General features: G+C 40.6%; 1 protein-coding gene and 1 long non-coding RNA gene across 2 annotated transcripts; one reads left to right on the top strand and one right to left on the bottom strand.

Moving 5' to 3' along the window:
• Positions 1–234: 234 nt before the first annotated feature.
• Positions 235–5,197, bottom strand: LOC137778915 (alpha-amylase-like). Its single transcript, XM_068566283.1, has 9 exons — positions 5,030–5,197; positions 3,683–3,829; positions 3,045–3,242; positions 2,626–2,856; positions 1,829–1,962; positions 1,347–1,569; positions 1,134–1,255; positions 884–1,009; positions 235–424 (listed from the first exon to the last, which is right to left on the bottom strand). Exons 1-9 carry the CDS (start codon positions 5,195–5,197, stop codon positions 235–237), a joined length of 1,539 nt encoding a protein of 512 aa, XP_068422384.1.
• Positions 5,198–5,694: 497 nt separating this feature from the next.
• Positions 5,695–7,178, top strand: LOC137782311 (uncharacterized). The gene is made up of 3 exons (XR_011077257.1): positions 5,695–5,798; positions 6,269–6,341; positions 6,537–7,178. It is a non-coding gene; the product is annotated as an uncharacterized lncRNA (long non-coding RNA).
• The last annotated feature ends 12,701 nt before the right edge of the window (positions 7,179–19,879 follow it).

Below are 19,879 nucleotides of genomic sequence, written 5' to 3'. Positions count from 1 at the left end.
TGTGTCAAAGTGGTGGTGGAAAAAAAAACAAAAACAAAAAAAAAACTAACTGCTTATAACTCACATTTCACGCTTTTTATTTTCATATGGCACCTGCTTTGCTGTGATCAAGACAACTTTAGACTTGAAATGCAGGTTTTCTATCCATCAGTAAGATTGTCATGAACAAAAAACCAATGCCAAAAGATAAGAGTTATGTTTTTAATCTGATTTTAACATTGTACATGATTGTTTTTACAGCTTGGAGTCCGCGTGAATAGCAACAAAGGGGTCCTCATCTCCGTTGCTGATCTTGAAGTGGGCGCGTCCATCACCTCCAACATGGATCTGCGTCCCTGTGCACCCGCTTCCCTCTTTCTCACCAGAAATGACATCACAGTAAGTGCCACCGGGCATGCCAGTGTTCAGGGTCACATCCAGGTTCCTGAAGGTGAAGACAAGGTACATTTTGTTTTTTAAAACTATCACAATGAAACTGAGAGGATCTTCCCACATAATAAGCTGCGTTTTCTATTCAAACTGGATGCAAACAGGAAGTGGAAGCCAATAGGACATGACTTAGGAAGAGAGGCAGTTTTATATGATGGGAAATCAAAACAAGTTGGGTTGTATTATTTGTTGGAGGGTTTTTTTTTCACCTAAACGCTTGTAGTTGGTTGGCCATTATTGTCAATAAGTAGTGAAAGCGTTAGGATTTTACAGGTAACAGTACATTAAAAGACAATTTCAATGACTGTTGTTACTGATGGTTGATTGTTCATGAGAGTAATAATTCATTTTATATCATCCAATCATACACATTTGTTTGGCTACAACTGATTCTGAAGTGGGGAATTAATATTTGGTCAGTGCTATTTAAGAGTGCTTAGCAAATAATTCTTACCAGTCATCATTGTTGAAGACTATGAAACCACGATCACCACGTCCAAAGGCAACTTGGTTGCTCTGGTTGTCCCACCAGTTGGAATGAGGCTGTCCATTAACCACATTGCGGAAAATAACCATGTTCCTAAAGAAGCGATATGGATAAATCCAATCATAACATATAACGTACATAGTTCCATATGACCAAGCAGAAGTGACTTGTGTTCTGTGTATTCAACAGTTCCCTGTCTAGCTTTCTAAATACTCACTTGATCTGGCGCCATCTGTGCTCACACACCCATCCATCACCACAAGTCTGATCAGGGTTGATGGGTACAGACTTTGTGGATCCATTACCATGGCTGGGAGGGCCCATCCAGTCATTCTGATCCTATGGAAGAAAGACAGATCAATGAGTTTCACAAAACATATCTACACTATGTATCACATGTAATAATTATTCCTAGACCCTTCTAATCTACCTTTCCATTGACAATGTGGCGGTCCCAGCGGAAGCTAGACATCACCCTGGTTACACCGTAAGGGTGGGCCAGCATGTAGCCGACGGCCATCTTGTGGAGCTTGGAGTCCCAGAAGGTAACGATGGCCGCACCACCAGCACCGTGGCCTCTCTGGTTGTCGTGGTTGTCAACGAAGACGAGAGCATTGCCGTTGGGCATGAAACCCCACCCCTCTCCCCAGTTCCTGCACTCAAGAATACAATGATACTAATGAGGCGTTCACTTTTAAATTATCCACGTTTGGACAAAATATACAACATATTCAATTCCCAAAACTCCACGATGTACCAGTTCTAAGAATGAAACATTGATTGGTCTCTTGAAATACAATTATTAATACAAGAAAATTGGTCCAATCCATATGTGTAGCCGTTTCATGGTTAATTACATATAATATTTCACTCTGATAAGTGGTTGATGCAGACCAACAGTGACAAACATACTTTGTGTAAAACAGCTTCTCGCCATTCCACTTTCTGAAGACAGTTCCCAGTTTGGCACCATATTTGAACTCCGTCACTCTTCCCAGATGGAAGTACTCGCTAGACGCGATGGCCTCACCTCCCAAATCAATAACCTATAAGGAAATTAAATAATTATCCACATCGTCCAGACTATTCAAGATAGATGTGGTCAAGATGAACTGCATCAGTGATTTGTGGATTGACAAAATGTAATTCAACAATGTTTTGGGACTCAGCAGTAACAAGAAACATTTTTCTGCTGTTAATGTTTTTGTTGTTAGTGAAGACAGAGCACACTTATTTGTTCAGATCACAGGCTGTAGCACATTCTGCTTTATCCTTTTATACTATTACCTGTATTTATGCAGGTGCTTGTCAGCTAGTTATGTATTCTTGGATATGAACATCTGCTCCCAGTGTGCATGTGTTTTTGTTTGTCATCTTGACTTCTGCGCTTATTTTTCCATGACTGTTGACTGCTGGTTTGCACTACCAGTCATACTTTTTGGTCATGTAGGAGGCAAGTTATGTGGATTTCAGTAGTCAACTGTTTAATGCAAACAAGTTATACTGACAGCAATTTGTGTGTGCTGGTACCATGTTTTCCAAGTAAACATACATTTAGCCAGTCTTTGATTTTTATATTTAGATCATAAAAGCATAAAACTATCAAAAATGGAGATGAGCTGAAGCCACTCAACATATTGATATCTGCATCTACAGTATATGTTCTTAATGCTACAGTAAAATGGAAGTTGATGGTCCATTTAACTTACCTCCTGGAAGATGAAGGGTCTGGAGCCACCAGAGAACCACGTAGTGCTGAGGTTGTGCAGACGACCGTAGACAGCAGACAGGTCCCCTGGCCACATGTGCTTGCAGGCATCCACTCTGAAGCCAGCCACACCCATGTCAATCAGCTTGTTCAGGAAGTCAGCCACTTTGCTTCTGACGTAATCTTTCTCCAAGGCAAGGTCCAACAGACTAACCAGACGACAATCACGCACCTGTAGCAGCAAATAAGTGTTTCCATTGCAATTTATTTATTCTTTATTGTTTTAAAACTTCTCCAAGTCCAACAAGTCAAGGTAGAGTTTTTTAATAGTATGGATCCTTTAATGGGGCGAAAGAGTGCTGTGAACTATAGCAAGCTGCCAATAAAGCTGTTACATTGTTTCTGAGTGTCACACATTACCTGATTGGCATCGCTATAGTTCTCAATATTGCCACTGCCAGTCCTGCATTTGTTGTCATTGAAGTCAGACTGGGAAAAGGGGATACTGGGGAACTCCTTCTTGCCAGCATCAAACTGGCTTCCACATGAAGCGTTGTTTCCCTGTCCAAGGCCAGAGCCACACATGTGGTTGATGACAGCGTCCACATAGATATTGACCTGGGGTAGATGAAGATAGGATTGAAGGTGCAACTAAACATACCAATACCTCCCTTCTATCTCTTAACTTTCACTTCATCTCTTAAGGCATTGAGTTCATTCTCACCGAACAAACATATATCAAAGCTGCGCTGTTCACTACTGGTTTGTTACAATGTTAGCAATCCAGCAACAAGCCTGACAGTATGTACGAATTAGCACTTGTTAAATGTCTAAAATAAAGCGTGAAGACAGAGGCATTCATTTATTAGTGTTGCTCTTTGTTACAGAATGTTTTATATTCTAGATTTCCAGCTGCCTGTTGTTACTGAACAGTTTGATAATGCTGCATAAAGCATCTGGTAAGAATTTGTTTTCTTGTACAAGGCTGTAGATGTACGAGGTGCTTTCAAACACACGAGAACATTGTTCCGAATGTCGTTCACTAAATCACTCTTTACCCCAACGTTGTTGCATCTGGTGATCATGTCTCTCAGCTCGTTCTCACTGCCTGATCTGGAGCACAGGTTGTAGCCGACTGGTTGGTATCTCTGCCACCAAGGCCTCCAGGGACTATTCAGCACAATGTGCTCATTTGGAGGGGAAATCTGAGCAACATGGAGAAAACACATGACTGTGATTATCGTCTTTACCACAGGAATTGTCTGCAGAGGAAAGATCACTATAAAGAGTCTTCTAGATATTGTACTATACAGTTATTAAAGAGCCCCAAAAACATTCTAACATCATCAGGGCTATTTTAGGCAGGGGTAATAAAAACACGAAAGAGGTGCATAATCGAAAATAAGGTTTTTTTAATTTTTCATAAATCTGTTTCTTGTGAGTCCTTCAACTTTATGGAAATGCAATACTAAATCACTGAATTACCTCTTTAGATTTAAATTAGAGAAGAGACAGCTTAGTTTTCATCTTGCCCACCGATGGATTTTAGTTTTGAAATTGGAAAACCAACAACGGGAAATGAGCCCTTCCCCGAGTTCTGTTTAGAAATCGGAAAACAAAAAAATGGAAAATGACCCATTTTCCGTTTTGAGAATCGAAAACGGAAAATGAAAAACGACCCTTCATCTGTTCTTTGATGTGCTTAAACATTGACATAGAGAATTAAAATACTGCGTAATTTCTCGTAGGTCTTTGTGTTGTGACCCGAAAGCTATCAGTAGTTGGTGGTGTCTTTAATTTAGAGTCAGACATCCATGAGACGTACATCAACATAACAGCATTGCACGAATATGCAGGTTTTATTTCAGAACACTGAATGAATGGCATGTCTTGTGGAGATATCACCACTGCATTATGTACCCAGTTTGGGACGACACCTGGTTGCAGGTGGTGTGCTGCAACCTTGTCCCATACAAGTTATGTTCCCCCAGAACTAACAGGCATCTTCAATTACGTTGACTATAAACATATTTTCTCCCTGATTACGTCTGTGTTTGACATACGTTGATTATATATCAGCCCTCTGCTGACATGAATGCGACTGTCAAGCTCGTGTGAGCAACTTCCGGGTCACAACACAAAAACCTACGCGAAATTGAGAAAGAAGATTTCCACGTAGTATTTTAATTATCGATGTACATGTGTAAGCACATCAAAAAAAAAACATTTAAAAAAAAATAATCAGATAACGGGTCGGGTCGTTTTCTATTATCAAAACAAACTGGGTAATTTTCCGTTTTCCTATTTCTAAATGGAAATCGGGAAACTAGCCGTTTCCTGATTTTGGTTCTCATTTCCAAACGAAAATCCGTTGGCCGCAAAATACACGGACCAGTCAGACATACCTGAACTCCACCAACGCCATTAGGACCCAAGAAGCGCTCACACTCTTCAGCGATGTCTGCCCAGCGCCACTCAAACAGGTGCACGATGGCGGTCCTGCCATGCTTGATGTGAGGGTTGTGTTGGGCGAGGCAGAGCCCGAACAGAGCCACCAGAATGACCAACTTCATGCTTTCTCTCGATGAAAGCGAAAACCACACTGGCCTGTTGCCACACTCGCCTGTTGCCACACTGTTAGTATTGATTTATACTCATTTTGTCCTGTCCTGGACCAATGAGCGACTGCCAAAAATCAGCGTGGATGTAAAACAGGTGCTTCTTTTTCAGGGCTTTCTATGTTGTTTTCAGAACAAGTAGAATGAATATACAGGATGGAAACTAAACCAAAAATCTTTTCTCACTTTAAACATGATCATAAAAACATCTCAGGTTGCAAACCCATTTTTATTTCAGCTTAAACTTTTCAGTGGTCATGTAAAAAAAAAAACGGTGTCATTGCTTAATCTATTTAGTTGTTTGCACTAATCAGCTGCGAAAATTGAATGCACTGATCATGTTCAGCTGAGATAACTTGGTACGTTACGTTTCTGTAAGGGAGGGGAGGGGCCGTGAGATTAGTGCCGTGTGCACTGTGCAGCGCTGCGGCCAGCTGCAGGCAGCGCTTTGACGAGCCGACAAGAGTCCGCTCGTCCTGCCGTGTCCGACTGCTAACTTGACTGTGAGGAGCTGCAGGATTCCGAAAACAACTTTAACGCTACACCATGTGGGACGGTGAGTGTGTCAGTCTCACCATATTAACTTAAATGTTAGATGTCATTCTGGGAGCATTTATTTCAACAAGTAATTTTAGCTAGTCAGGCTAAACGCTATCACGCCAAGCTACCATTAGCTAATTTTCTGTCGGCTCAATTTATAACATAAATAAGTGTGTTGGCACCTTTTGTGTTTTAAGCTAGAGGTTAGCTAGTAATGTGAGTGTTTGGTTGGGATGTATTGCATTTATAGCAGTAATTTAGCTAGCTTGTCAAGGCACACGGTACTTAAATGGTTATTAGCAGAGTCTGGTTAACGTTTTGCAGTAGTTAATGGAAAGTACCTCCTGAGAGGGTAAAGTATTTACTCTGGTGGCTAAGGAACAAGTTGTATTTAGTCTGGAAATGTAATACTGGAGCATTTGCTGTACTTTACAGGTTTCTTGTCATTCTGGCTGTGTAACTTGTGTTTTCTTTTTACCCCAAAAGATGACATAGCCAACTGTTGCTGAGGACGTTTCCTATAACCCTTGGGGACAATACCACAGACAAGCTAGCCTTTGTAAGTAACTCTTATAATATCATAATTTAGAACTGTCACCATTATTTGAAATTTGTCACCATAGTTTTATAGAAAAATTAACCTTCCCTCAGGGGTCTGATTCTCCTGTAAGTAGACTACATTGGTTAACATGATTGCTAATTATTTGATGAGAAATGTAATTGTGTGTTTTTTTTATTTTAATGATTTGTAAAGGACTCAGACAACGAGGACTCATTGAAATTGGGATCCTCCTTGTTCAGAAAGGTGCTGTCCGCTCAGCTTCCCTCCATCTCAGTCCAGTGTCGTTGAAATCATGGTTGTGATGGACAACATTCAAGACCTGCTACAAGCCATGTGCCTTCTGCTTGGACTTGCATACGCACTTCATCTGAACTACCCATAGTCTGTGAAGCTCACATTACAGTTCATCCAGCAGGTACTTCTCAGGTTGGGCCACAGGGAACTAAAACCAAGGTTACAAACCTTGAAGAACCGGCTTGCAATGTAAATGTACGTCAGGTACAGTACATGCTGCAGTGGCACATGGTTTTAATCCCCTTTTCCCAACAAAAACTTCATAGTTAAAATAATGTTTAATGACTGGTACTTATTTTAATTTGTTATGCAGATTTGTGTTTTGTTTCTATATGTTTAACCCAGTTCCTTCCTGTGTCCAGTCATGTTGAAATTGAGAATGTAAATACCTGCCTGTATGTGAATAGTCATTAACAAGACAGTTACTGTGTAACGCTGCATTCCTTCTCAACAAGTTAATGGTTTTTGTATTACTTCAGTAAAACATGTAAACCGTTACAATGCAATGTTTTGAAAAAATAAATCTCATTGGAACATTTATTCGGGCTAAGAGTATGGGGAACACTCGTCATATCCTTACACCACTTTATTTGAGATAAATATATTAATACATCTTCCATCTCTGCCTTTCTACTGTACCAACAGCACTTCACAGTGCCATGTACCACTGTGAATACTCATTGGTCCTTACTGCTGCATTTATGCTACACTGAAGCAATCTTCATACTATAGGCTTTGCATATTGAGTGCTGAATTTCAAACAGAGTTGAATAAACTGTGTCCACATAATTGAGCATCCAAAAGAATGTTATTGTCTACACATATCTACATGTGTTCATGCATAACCCATATATTGCCAAACACAAAATATTTTCTAATTTGGTGTAATACTTATAATGGTCATTTGCAGATTTTATCACCTTCAAATATGCAGGCCTAGTTAATACGTATACAGTTATTGGGTTTCAATAAGGTCAGAAGAAAAATTGTAAGGCATTTATTAGTAATTTGACAAACTGTATTAGGGTATATTAGCTTATGATAATCCAGTCATGTTAACTGTCCTGAAATACTTGCACAATCCACTAATTGACATTTTAATAGCTATAACACTGGCAGCCTGTTATAAATGCTGCAGTATTGCTGACATATTTTTAGGCCAACCCTAGAGATTGGCATCGCACTGGATCCCTCAACAAAAGGCTGAAGTGATATTTCTCCATTGAGGTTTGAATAATTGCAGAAAATAAGCTCTGTGGCAAATCCAATATTTTTTTTCATCAAGATAATTTTCACAATCAACACCACTGTTGTGAATGCAATCAAAAAGTAAAGAGCCAACGTTCAGCTATAAAATGATTACATCACGGTTAATGAGTGTGAGTATCGACCCACACAATGATGCTGTTGTCTTATATTTTGCAGAACAAAACATTTAAATGTCTTAAGCTTGTGTTCACCACAGACCTTAAAGCCCATTAAAAAAAAACATTGAATTCGAGACAAGGGACGCTGAGGTGAATAATGACTAACTCATTTGTGGGTTTTAGGACTCATTTCAGCAAAAGAAATCTTTAATGGTTATCATGGGATGTTGTTTAATATTAAAATAGCTCTCTCAATGGTTCTTGAGAGAACCGGCTTATATTTTCAAACACCATACATATTGTATATCATTTTGTGTTAATCCCACAACATCTTCCCCTTGGGTAAAAACAATTAAAAATAGCGTATACTGGTATGTAGACATCAATTGTTTATGGTTTAAAATGTATTCATCAACTATTGATACATCGTAGAAATCATAAACTAAAAGTTATGTATACAATATCTGCTGTATTGCATCCCACATTGTTTTTAACCACCCAAAAATGTATGAGCCTATGTCACTGCGGGTGCATTGCATCAAAAGGCCAGCGAATGCCATACTGACTATGTTTGTGTGTGTTGAAGCTTTTGTTAATAAAGCCTGGTGGGCCTCCTCATGCCTCATCCCGCCTGCTTACTATCTGACCCGGCTCCTGCTCCTCCCACACCCCCCTGCAGAGAGTGTGTCAAGCGGACATCTGACCTGCCTTACTGGGTTTCGTTTTGGGTCATTCCTCCCAGTGAGTCTGCAGGTCACAAGCATGTAATAGTGAAGGGGCCTCAACACGCTTGTAGTGGAAACACTCACTAATAACTCATCTCAGTGTAGACTGTTAGTGTAGACACGTGAGGACTAAAGGTATAAAGATCTCATTTTAAAGTGCAGGTTTTTTCCTTAGGTTGTGCTGCCATGTTCACAGGATTGTGCAAACTTTTAAAATGTAATTATTATCTGAGAAGTCAAAGTTAAATCCACATACCGGTAGCTGGATTAAAAGTTCTCCATACAATATTCAGAGCATTAATACAGCATCAAATCAACATTTGCTGCGTAAAGATACAATGCTAAGTGTTGTCTACCTGATCAGAGAAGGACATTTATTTCCCGAGCTTCTGCTTGCTTTGTTGACATAGCCAGGCTGCATGTTGGTGCATGTGAGCGCGCCCCATTGGCTGGCTCATGGTCATCGCTCTGCTCTGCGCTCTAAAGGAGGTCACAGCTGATACGGCCTCATAATCAGATTTCTGTGTGTTTAGGTGAAACTGAGTTCTTTTCAAAACAGGCCTAGACTTTTTCTTTTTTTTTTAACTTGGCACAACCTTGACATGCTTACGAGGTGATATGTGGAGCAGTGGCCTGTTTACATCTCGCGGTTACAGAACTATATTATCATACATGTGTTTTTGGTCACAATGTACTTCTGCAGGACACATCTGGCTCTTTAGCTACTAAATGCTCCACCAAGTAAAAAGCTGCCCGCTGTGGCAGATAACGGCACTACGAGAGCAATGAGAGTGAACCAAAGCAGTAAAGTTGAAGGCGGGACTGAAAAACAATGGACTGAAACTCTACAAAGTTCTGTAAAGCCAAAGGGCGCTACAGAATCAGGTGATCATCAGTGTTCATCACTACTCTGTGTGTTCATCGCTACAAGCAATTTGTTACAGACTTACTTATGACTTACTGGAATGAGGTTTTTAACCTGATGACACATCACACTCTGTGGGAGGAGTTGTCAGAGAGAGTTAGGTCCCAAACTCACTCACATTTTCCCATGGGCCCCAAAAATTCCACTCAGACCAAAGTCCTTTCCTGTATGGACAACATAGGACATACCTCCAGAGGCGATGAAGGCTTTTGGGGACAAAGCTTTCTTTCACAGCTCGAGCTTTGAGACCAGGTGAAGGGAGAGAAGCCGGTCATTTGATTCCCGCCCCTGCTTCTGTGATGGGAAAATGGAAGAGTCATAGCGAAGGGGGGAGGCCAGAGGGTTGACTGGAGACAGGGTGAAGAGAAAGTGAGGAGGAAAGAGAGAGAGATAAAAGGAAAAGGGAAGGAATGGGGGGTTAGCGGGTTAAGAGAGAAGGAATGAGAAAGAATGAGAGGTGCATGTGGGGTGTTAGTGGAAGACAAATGAGGAACAATAAGAGAGGGAAAGAGGGAGAAGGGGAGGTGCTGCGGTATAGTTCAGAGCAAATGAGGAAAAACACAGAGGGAGCGAGTGGAAAAAGATAAAGGCGAGTTTAAACCATTAAGGGAAAAAAGCTAGTTGGGGTAAAGATAAGAAGCTGTGCCCCGTCTTTTTATACCTCGGATCGCTCGAACAGATGGCTCAAGCAAACAGATAGCACACAGCATGCTGGATAAAAGAGTTAAAATGGTCCTACTAGGGTAAATGATTTCACAAGCACAGAGCCACCAGGGTTATTCAACACATGACTCATCAATCACTTGTTTTGGAATCCAATAAATTGGAAAAAGAGGTGCCGAATGAAAGCTCAAACCACATTTATTGTCTGATAAATGTCTGATCTAAAGCATTTGTCGTCTCACTGGGTGCTACAAAAATATACTGCCCTTGACTCTGCATGGCTTTTTAATGATCCCCGTAATGCTCTGAATTGTACGACACAAGTGTTTCTTGCCCCGACGAGAAGTGTGTCACCACATTTATCCCGCTATACGATTTGAAAATATTTTAATAAATGATTCTCATTTTGGGAACTTTTCAGGTTTCCTCAGTTAAACCAGACATTCCAGGGAGGAGAAAAGTCCTATAAAGTGAAATCCACACGCTTTTTCAAAGGAAAGTTTCAGCCCAGTATCCTCCTTTTTTTTTTGCTTTGATATGTTGTGCAGATGTTGGGAAAAGCTTTCCATCTCACTGCAAAGAATAACAGCAGCAGCGGAAGTCCCCCAGGAAAGGTTCACGCTCTGAAACTTGCTAATGCGCGCACACACACACACACACACACACACACACACACACACACACACACACACAAACTCACGCACACACACACACGTATGGGGCTGTGTGTTTGGAGAATCCGACCCTTTCTCACCATCTCTCACACTCGTGCTCCCCTTCCAGTCAGAGAAGACACTCCAGGAGGTAGAGGCAAATGCTTCTAACATGAGACATTGAAGAAAAACACGTAGACAGTATTCCAGCCCTTATCATTTACAGCGTTTCTCAAATGATTCATGTCAGTGAGCACTTTAAACAGTAGTCTGGAATAATCTGGAACGTCATCATGAATGCATTTTTTTTTTTTTCAATTATTTCACACGTTGAAACCGTTTCCTTCGTTAAAATGTTTTTTAAGAGTGAGAAAAGTGGCAAAATCTTTCAGTGAAGAGGCTGGACTCTACACATGTTTGGCATTTCTATGTGATTACTTCCACCTGAAATAACTTTCTACTCTTTTTTTTTTTTTTTACCAATTGGGGGCAGTGGATACAAGCTGTAGAAATTGTATCGTTGGTTTTTAGAGCTTTTCGCTGGGAACAGCTTCCTGCTGCAGCTGAGGCTGAAGACAGCGGTGGTAGTGAACCCGAACACTAAAGTTGCAGGTGGTAAAACCCTAAAGCAATGTAGCTAAACAACACTAAAACCCTCTTGGTGGATATTATATATGGGTTCAAGTGAAGCCAATTGGAAGTGCTTTAAACTTTCATTATATTTAATGGCCAGAAGGGGGCGACTCTGGTTGAAAAAATAAGTCTGAGAGTACTTGAGGAAGTTTGAGGAAATTAATCTACTTCTCTCTTGATTTATTATCTCAGTGAACATTCTAAACACACGTTTATGTTCTCAATTACTGGTTTGATGTTCATTTAGTCAATTATGGTTTAATTTCGAGTAAAATAAACAAAAGCAGGATATGCTTCAGACGCTACGTCTGTGGCGTCCGGTCTGTGTGTTGTCGGTGTTTTCTGAAAGTGACTTAATCTGCAATCATTATATATTGTACATAGCACCAACCAAAACCAAGATAGTGATGACTCAAATGCCAAACTCTTAGCTTGATTGATTGTATTCTCTCAGGGTTCGTATTGACCGTCCAGAAAAGAGTTGAACAGAAACGGAGACTTTTAATTTTAAATAACAATATATACATTTTATACTACAACCTTACACAGTACTTACTAAACATCCAGGTATTTAAATACCACATCCATTCTGTTTCAATTTCAAAGCCCAAGTCCAGATCACCCTGAGGATGACACCATTATTATCATCAAAATGATACTAAAGGCGCTGTCTCAAAGTTTCAGAAACATAAGGTCAAGTCAGATAATGCATGTTCAAATCCAGCCCATGCCATGACGTTACATATACTTACTTTCTCTTCACTGCCAAATATGGCCACAAACTTTAAAATAGACATGATGATGATATTAAACAGCTATTCACAAAAAGCCACATTTCTCCACGACTAGTGCTACGCATGTCCATGCTTTCGAGCGGATTGCAATAGAACTTAATAGAAGGAATGCCATCGTGCTGCTGGTGGCTGGAAAGTTCACCATAAAATTACAGATGGAGTCAATTTTATGATCCCCTTTCACAGTAGTCAGCGGGAAAGGAGAGCTTTGCTTTCATGGTTAGAAGCTGAGCAACAGATTTACAGTGAGGAAAGTTCCCCGAGCTCCCCTGTACTGACTGCTATTGAAATGTTTGTCCTCCTTAGACATTTGTTACCTTTCATGCTACAATAACAGAGAATTGCAGGGTGCAGAGTTTCTGCTGCAAGCCCTTTGGGAACCAGTGAATCCACCTTTGTTTCGTTTTCTGTGATTTCCTTCAATAAGTATTTCACGATCTTCCTCAGAAATGCAATCACCCGGAAAGAAGTTATAATGAAACTACGTGTAAAAGTGGGAAGCTCGGTACCAATCCCATGTATCTGCGAGATAAATCACGTGCGCTAAAGATCTGTAAATCTTGAGAGAGCAGCAGTAATCCCTTTCACTCTCTCCCACACCTGACTGACTGTCAGCCTTTTCCATTATATCACTGCTGGCTTTGAGATATAGAGAGCTTCCTTTGCTTTGCAGTGCTCTGCTCCTCCAGAGCGAGAAGGGAGAAAGATGAGAGGCGGCGTGGTGAGGGGGGGTAGAGCAGTCAAGAATCCTTCAAATAACACAATACCACAGTTGCTTTTATGGCGTCCTGCCCCAAATCATTGGCCAGGACGGCCCAAACATGTCTTCCATTATCACTCCGGTCTCATTCAGCTAGTTATCTCTCGTTTGTTTTGGATTGGTCATTTCAACAGACACCATGGTTCATCAAAGTGAGTGTGAGGCACTACTGCTGTAAGAGTGTCAACTGTTTTGGTGAATGGAAGCATACGGGGTTTAACTGATGAACCAGATGAGGAAGATCATTTCCAAACTGCAGCAATGTGCGGGGCAGATGTATGTCTGTGGCACAGGAGGTAGCATTACAGCACTGGAATCATCTCTTTAAACACTCCTATGCTCTCCCGCGGGAAAAAATAGCAACACGTCTTTAAAGGCAAGAAGGCAGCTCTGTAGGTCTGCAGGGTTATACTTACAGAGGAATAATCACAGGTTGTACAGTTGGCACGGAGAGGGCAGAGGATGGCTTTAAACCTTGACTTGATCTCACACTAATGATCTTTAGTATAAACGTGGCGAGCAACCCGCCGTTTGTTCTCTGCTGACTTTATTTGTTTTCAGTCGTAAACTGTCTAGCTCAAGGTTGCTGATCTGTCCAAGTTCCTGTCTTCAACTGGCTACTTCTCCTGACCCGCTGTGCCAAAACAGTAGTCAAGAACTATCTCTGTGCGAGGCACTGGCACAGACACACGCACACGGGTAGACACACACACACACACACACACACATATGTGCGCAGTGCACTGGGCGCAGATGGGTCAATAGATAGTTATTCTCCTTTTTGACAGAATGAATCAATCTTGTCATGCTGTTATACATGTATTTATGGGATTGTAAAGTGTAAAAAAAAAACAAAATATGGTGGATTAGAATTTGTAGTTTTCATTATTTCGAATCGGGTTAAACTAATGAATTCCAACAACAGAAATCGTAGATTATTGTACCTCCTTTCAGCCCGTGTCTTAGTCACAAAAACTCAGCACACAACTTTAAAAGAATGTTTGCAATCCGTTATTCACGCAGAACACCACAGGAAGCTTTCCAATGTGTAGATACTTGCAACTCCTAATTAATGGTCTATGTGCAGGATCTTGTGTGCTATTAATCATTCATACATTGTGTTTCCTTCAGTCACGTGTGCTCCAAACACATGGCATCCTAGCTAAGAAACAATGGCCTCTTTCTCAGAGGGAGAAATGGAGAGAGACGGAGGGAGAAAAACAGGCTGAAGGACAGACAAGAGAAAGGGGGGGAGTTAGAAAGTACATCTCTTTTCCATATTGTATAACATTTAACCCAATTTTTCATGAGAAAGAAAAGTATGCCTGCAAGTAAGGTACTAAAAATATCATCAAACATCATATTTGATCATTTCTTGTCTGTATTTTCCTCAATCTATCCATGCTATTTCTTAACACCTTTGCTCTGCTTTATTTTCGACATGGATTTGTATATTTCTATGATACAAAAACACACCACCACAGCAAAGTTGGCCAGAGCATTTAGGTATGAGAATGAATGTAGACATAGAGGCCCTGAAGAATATCCAGGAAGTTAATTTTGGAGGACTTCCATGAGGCATTCTAGAAAAATCCCCTTCAGCCAAATCAAATTAAGACCAACAAAGTTGTGATAGTTTGCAGTAGAATGAGATTCACCCTGTCCAAGCTGTCCCTGGATGTCTATTTTCTGTCCATTATCTGCTCATCCCAACACACACTGCAGTCGCAGAGGACCTTTACACGCCATTAACGCCATCCTTTGGGCCTGTGGGTGTCATTCTAGGTTTCCAACACTAGGGGTCTCTCTAAGGACTTGCAAACCACTGCAAACGAACCCACAATTAGAAAACCCCTTTGGTTCCAAATTAAGCTCACCTCATTAAGCAGGGGGAGGGCCAGTGAGTAAGTAGGTGTAGGTGTGCCCGGTGACTCCATGAGTGCAGCCTGGAAGTGGGCAGCAAGTTTATGAACTCTTAATTATAGCTGGAGGAGAGGAGAGAGGCTTGAGGTTTCTCTTTCTCTCTCACACTTTCAATGTCAGTATGAATTCCAGTTTTCTTTGTTGGCATGAAATTGAAAATACGCTGGTAAAGCACATAGTCAAGAAGATTATTAAGTACCATTTTGAACTACTTTCATTTGGTGCCGCTTGCACTCTATTACATTTCAGGGAAATATTGACAGATATATATGTACAAATTATATGTACTTGTGCAATGCTCATTTATATTTTATGCTACTTTATACTTAGTTTTTCTTACTGTACTACATTTGTCTGACAGTTTTAGTTAATTTTCAGATTACAGTTTGTCCTTGTGTTCTCGTCAAGTGAAAACCATGTATCTCAGAATGTGTTTATGATGAACTAAAAGACGGTGTTTTCCTTTTTGTGCTCAGAAAACCATCCGAAGAATTAACGACGTAAAAACTCACAAAGCTGAAAACAGGGAGTTTCTTTAGCTCATAAAACATCGACTTTTTAGAGATACGGGGTTCTCTCAGAACACTGCCACTTTTAAAGTCATTCTGCTGAGGCACCATTTCAACATTTTAGTGCGTAACATAGGCTAACTAGCATTAAGCTTAAACAGCTGAGGCTGACCTGATATTGGCGCTTGATGAGAAGTCAAAGGTATTACTATTTACTCTGAGAGGGAAATGAATGTCTGTCAAATGTCACATCATTCTTTATAATATTTGTCACTCTAAAGCACATCAACCTCATGGTGGTGCCAGAGGAAAACTCAGGGTGCCACCAAGTCATATAGGATACATTTAGACGTCTATAATATAATATCTTGAACAGGCCACATTTGGCCTTTGTATTTTTACTGTTCATACTTTGAGTCCTTGTTGCTGGTAGTCCTTTTACTTCAGTAGTTGTTTTAAATTAAGGACTTCCTCAAGTAAAAGATCAAAATAGTTTTTCCAGAGCAGTCTTTAAAGCAGAGAATAGACCGTGCTGGCCATATAACCTCTTCAACACTCCCAGTGGGTCAAGCCAAAACACAAAATACCATTACAGAAGCATTTTTTTTCAATATTTACAATTGAGGTTGTTTTCAGGTATGTGTTGCACCAAACTTTAAAGACTCTATATCACAAATCAGAATTCAAATTTTCTGAACTTTTGTGCGGCCTGAAGTGCTGAATGATGCAATAAAAGTGGCCTGTCAGTCAGTTGTTTTTGCTTCTTTATTGAGTGTAATCGGGCTTCGGCCAAACGTCTGGAGCCAAACCTAAGTCCAGACCGTTATTAAGTATGTGTAGCTAATATCTGGAGCTTGTTTGACAAATCCACCCAGTATTGGGAAATGTGCGTAACAGCGGTGTCTGTAACATAGCTGCTGTTAGGCATTGATGTGACATCATGTCTTCAATTACACTGATGATCATGGCTTAACGGGGACACATTTGTCAAAGGAATAAGAGCATTCGATGAAGCCTTTGACTTATTTTTCTCCCTGAAAGATAGATCAGATGGTTTCCCCAGAAGGGATAATATACATATTACTTTACATATATATCACTTGTGCCTCTGTCTAATTCCTCTCAAACTTTAAGAAAACCTTCAATCTCACATCTTATTTTAGGCTTCTCTCCTAACTGAACTCTTGTCACTTTTCTAAGAGACTGAACAATGTGGCCACATTTCTCACCCACTTACACCTAAACAGGAACTTTCAAAGTACAGCCTTTAACTTTGCGTGTCTGTGTGTGTTGTGCGCGCACATCTCCATCCATGAGTGTATTTGTGCATGGGTGTGCGTTTGCCTCACAGTTTATGCGTATATGTGATTTTCTATGTTATATTTGTTGCAAGGTATCAATTTGGTGAGCAGGGCTTGACTTGATGGCCAGTAATAAACTTCTATTCCAGTGCTGCCTGTGCAGCGGCCTTCACCACAGGCAACTATGTGGCTGCCCGCCCGTGCCACCACAAGAGGAGCCATACATTTGAGACTTCTATGAGTCACCGTTTACTACAGCGCTCACACACTGAAGTGGTGCATCAAGTTGTGAGGCTTCAAAGTAGCTTTGAGTTTCAGAAGAAATTAGTTTTAAATCTAATTTTATAATATAATATTGCTGAATGATGACATGTCGGACCATCTTGGGATTCACTAAGCACACGCTCGTGTACACTGTGGTATCTTATAAACCACTGTTTCACAAACTTTGCTGCTGGGAGCCCACTTTTAAAAACTAATAAGCCATCTGGACCCAATTCACCATAGTCCTTATCTTTATAGGATTAGAAGAGCAATTGTGTATTGATTTTGTATTGCTCGCTGTTTTACAGCTGTTGAATACTTTATGACTTGTGGGTGAATATTTAAACCTTCAGTAATACAGTTTAATAGAAATTAACATCTATTAATGAATATGAATCCTTACCGTAAAAGTCGGGTTACAAACTGTTACTACCTTCAATTGGTGTTCACGCTAGCACCCTACTGTAGCTAGCTAGCGCTTTCGCTAGTTCCCTGCTAGTTCACCGCTAGCTCCCCGACAACCACCGTAGGTAGTGGGACCAACCCTGGCTCGACGCCCGACTCGGGTAAAAGGAGCAGCAGCAGCAGCAGCGGAGAGCTAGCAGCAGCACTAGCTTGCTACAGCGCGGACACCCACTGAAGGTAGGAGCAGCTTGTAACCTGACTTTTACGGTAATTCATAAATACCAACAGGAACAATTTAATATGAAATGATATTATAGTATGAATTAATTTGTGTAATGAGTTTGCTTGTACTAGCCTAAACTTGCCTTGCACTGCCACAATCATTGAAAGTTAATATTCACCCAAAAAGGGTTTAGGTCAGTTTACACAAAAGGTTACGCTCCACCTCCTTGGAATAAAATATAACCTTCTTTCCTACTCAGATGGAACATCTTCATTATTACAGATGTATCACGTAGCTGTATTGGGGGATTTTTTTAATTCATGGCACTAAAACTAAAACTTGCTAGTTAGAAATACAAAAAACTGGTCCAATAACCCTTAATTCACCCTGTATCTAATTTATTCATTAAGTAGTGTTGTTGTTTCTTCATGTCCCTCCCAATACATGATCATGATACATGAGTACTGTATTCTTAGTCCCCCACAAATCTTCGATGAGAACAGTCATAACTTCTATCGGCATGGATTAATTCCCAGCATTTTTGTAAAGCCGTGTATAGCTGACAGGAAAAATGTAATATGTCGGAAAAAATGCTACCTGATTCATGGTGAAAGCAAAGCTGTCTTTGGAAACAATGACACTCCTATTGGGAGGAATATTTCCACATGTGAGAATGTGTTCTCACTCTGTTTAAATGATTCCAGACATGCTGCTCTCCCTATCAGCTTTACGCATGTGCACGTGGGCAACAAGCAGGCACGATGAGGCCTATAAGCTCAAAAATGCACACATGCTTACACCCCCCCACCTTCTGCAGCTTCCACACATCACACACTTACTACTTGGATATCTTTGCAGTTGGGACTCCACCGAGCTGCACCATGAGGTTTTGCCAGAGCACCACTTGACAGTAACTTGTTATGGCATTATGCATCTGAGACCAAACAAATTACTGGAAATGTAAATCTAGCTGCTCTGCTGACTCTTTCTCGGAGTCTTACCTAAAAGAAGGACATTCACTGGAAAAGGCAATAGATCAACGTCACTCAAACATTTTCAAAATGGTCTTTTATGTTATTGCAGGTCCACCCAGCAGAGTCCTTTCTTTACAGCCAGAAATTGGCATTCTTTGACAGCCAGATGTTGTACCTAGAAAAAAGACTTAAGTGGTGCCAACGCCTCTTATTGAGAGCAGAATTTAAAGAGTTCCACTAGCTGAAGTGTATTAAAATACAGTTATGAATAGGCCGACAACTCTGCTGTTCCCCTTTGCTCTACCAGAGCTTGTGTCATTTTAGTCTTTAGTTTCATTGTTTTTGTTCCATCCCAGCAACCTTTCTCAGCCAAAAAAAAAAGCTTTGTTAACTGTACACTATCTGGCCGTCACGAACCAGTGACAAGCTTGTGAACACAGTCGGCCATGAAGGAGGAATAAAGCCAGACGTTTCCCTCAGGACTTGGTGGAGCTCACCTTTTCAAACCAGGAGAGGAAAAGAGTCACGACGAAGAAACTGCCTGAGGGGAAACTGGGTGAAAGGGCAGGTTTCACTCGTGTTTGTCAAAACAATAAGAAATTTGGTATTGTAGTTTGATCCAACACGGTCAGAAGTTGGAGGAGAATCAGTATCCTTTGGTAGATGTGACACACGGTGCATGAAGGCAATTCCAGGTAAACTACTTCAAAACCTTAGTTAAAGATTGCGTCAAAAGTGTTCCATACACTTCCTGGCCATAACCTTTTTTTAGATTCACCACGGCTTAAAGTTTTTGAGGAAACCATTATCATCACTTAGAAAACTAAAATATGTTTTTTCTAACCACAGAACCTGCCTGAGAAAACACGTTCTCAGTATCTCAGTAATACAGTGATAGTTGTCTATACATCCATTGCTCCATTGCAAACAGAAACCCAATAATAGCTAGTTTGGCATGCTTTTAGCAGAAACAATATCTCAAACATATAAACAAAAACGGGGCTCACATTGAAATCACAGTATACTGTTGACTCAGTATACTTTTTTATTTACATCCTCAAAGACCCCAAATGATGTTCGAAAAACCTAGAGCATCATTATTCCCCATTCACAAAAGCATAT

The sequence above is a fragment of the Clinocottus analis genome, unplaced genomic scaffold (genome assembly GCF_023055335.1).
Source record: "Clinocottus analis isolate CAN_PGR_092001 unplaced genomic scaffold, fCliAna1.0.p SCAF_11, whole genome shotgun sequence".
In the NCBI taxonomy this organism is placed as follows: domain Eukaryota; kingdom Metazoa; phylum Chordata; class Actinopteri; order Perciformes; family Cottidae; genus Clinocottus; species Clinocottus analis.
This window is presented reverse-complemented; position numbering and strand designations above follow the sequence as displayed.